The 2,022-nt window shown below is 68.4% G+C and overlaps 1 protein-coding gene across 1 annotated transcript in view; it reads right to left on the bottom strand.

Annotated features, from left to right (window-relative positions):
* The window catches only part of VOLCADRAFT_115945 (uncharacterized protein), a gene marked incomplete at both ends in the record, with an annotated part of 5,629 nt that extends 3,954 nt beyond the window's left edge, over positions 1-1,675 (bottom strand). Inside the window, 4 exons of the mRNA XM_002946322.1 lie at positions 110-298; positions 678-765; positions 964-1,179; positions 1,612-1,675. Of these exons, the coding sequence (XP_002946368.1) occupies positions 110-298; positions 678-765; positions 964-1,179; positions 1,612-1,674 (556 nt within the window). The remainder of the gene's footprint in view (positions 1-109; positions 299-677; positions 766-963; positions 1,180-1,611) is intronic.
* Positions 1,676-2,022: the final 347 nt, after the last annotated feature.

Here is a 2,022-nt window from a genome sequence, read left to right as displayed (position 1 = left end):
GATGGGGATGGGAGCTTGTACGCGCGTAGGGATGTGAGTGGGATGGGTTTACGGTGTCGGTGGCGTCCTAATCGTCGGACCCCTAGAACGGCGCCCCCCACCCCCTCACCCGGCTGGGTGGGGACGGAGGTGCCGCAATGGGGACAGGCCTTGGGCTGAGCGCGCTCTGCTGCTAGCGCCGAGTCCTCATCCCATGCCGGCTCCCCGGCGGCCCCGTCAACGGAGCTGCTGCTGCCGGGCGAGCCTCCGAAGAGCTCTGCGTGGCGCCGTCGCCGCTCCCGGACCATTTCTAGTTGACCTGCGTGTGCGGCGGGTTTAGGGTGGGATCCGGGTCCTCCCGCGCTCCCGGTGGTGGCTGCGAACCCCCCCTCACCCCCTCACCCCCTCACCCGCTCGGGAGTGTGTGTGGGGGGGGGATGTGGGGGCGCTGCCACCGGGTGATGGACCGGGTCCACATAACTCCGGTGCCCATCCTGGCTGACAGACTCGATCCAATTTCGTCAACAGTGCTCCTCGACAATGGTAAGACAGGAGGTCACGGTTCCCTCCCCTTCCCTCCTGGGGCCTAGTCCATGTTGACCAACACCAACATGTCCCTCGTCCCCCTCCTTCCCTCCCCCTCCTTCCCTCCCCCTCCTTCCCTCCCCGCCTCTCTCCCCCCTTCCCGCCCCTCGCACCCTCCACGCCCCCCTTGGCCTGTGCGGGTGTCGCTCCGAACCACTCCAGCAGCTGCTGCTGCCGGACCTCCTCCCTGGACTGCCGGCCCTGAGAGCTCACCCAGCGGCGCCACTCGGGAGCAGCAGACCCGGGACCAGCAGCCGCCGCTACAGCCGGCGGATCCGTGAGTCCGGAACATCTGCCCCCATTATCGTCGCAAGCCACGTCACTGCCGCCACCGCAGGCGCTGCCTCCGAAACCCCTGGGATTGATGACCGAGCTGTCCCATGAATCGCAGGGACCGACCCGTGCGACTGCCCCAGGGCCCCCCTCCTCCCCCCTGTCCCCGCTGGTGCCGGGTGGTGGCCCGCGGGGCGGGGCGGGCTCCAACGGCCGCAGCCCCCGGGCCGCGTCCGCCCCCACCGCGCGACGGAGCTCCTCCTCCAGCTGGATGAAGCCGCTGGTGGGGGAGACCCAGCCGTACATGCTGCTCCCGCCGCTCTCACACCCGCTGCCGCCCTGCTGTCGCAGCGCCAGGTGCGGGCGGTGCGGCGGCGCGTGTTTCCCCACTTGCGGGTCCGTCAAGATAGTCCCTGAGGCCCCCGACTGGCCCCCTTCCGCTCTTCCCCCCTCACCCCTCACCCCGGGTACCGGCAGGCCCCAGGGCCCTGCGGCCGGCCCCCCCGCCCTCTCCCCCTCCCTCTCCCCCCCACGCCCCTGCTGTGGGACGAGATCCTCGTGGCAATGAAGCTCCGTGGGGGCTCGTGGGAGAACCCGTGAAGCCCGGGTGTGGGGGTCGGGGGGATGGTGGGGAGGGGGCGGTGGCTGCGGTGTATGTACGGCCGCAGCCCCTGCTTCCAGGGCGGTGTTGGAGTTGGTGTTGTTGGTGGGTCCCTTAGCGGCGCCGCCAGCCCTAGCCTCCGCCGCTGGGCCCCTCCTGGAGTTTAGCACCACCAGAGCCGCCGCCTCGTCCATCAGGTCTATGGCGCTGTCGGGCAGCCGCCGCTCCGTCACGTAGCTGAGTGCGTGTGTGTGTGTGTGTGTGTGTGTTCATGGGGGGAGGAGGGAGTAAAGAAGGGGGGTTAGGTTTGGGTCTTTGGGAGTTGCGACCTTCAGCCCGGAGAAAGCTGGTCTGCACAATCATCGCCACCACCGCCACACCGGCCTGTGGTGGCCCCAAACCCGGGTAAGGCTGTGGGCAGGGTGTGTGTATGTATGTGTGTATGTATGTGTGTATGTATGTGTGTATGTATGTGTGTATGTATGTGTGTGTTGGTGGTCACCGCGCAGTGGTTCCGTAAGGGATCTACGAGGCAGCGACGGTTCCCACCCGCCGCCCACCCACCACCCACCGCCCACTCACCA

This window comes from Volvox carteri (assembly GCF_000143455.1).
Source record: "Volvox carteri f. nagariensis unplaced genomic scaffold VOLCAscaffold_3, whole genome shotgun sequence".
Taxonomy (NCBI): domain Eukaryota; kingdom Viridiplantae; phylum Chlorophyta; class Chlorophyceae; order Chlamydomonadales; family Volvocaceae; genus Volvox; species Volvox carteri.
Note: the sequence above shows the minus strand (reverse complement) of the source record. Positions and strands in the feature narration are given on the sequence as shown.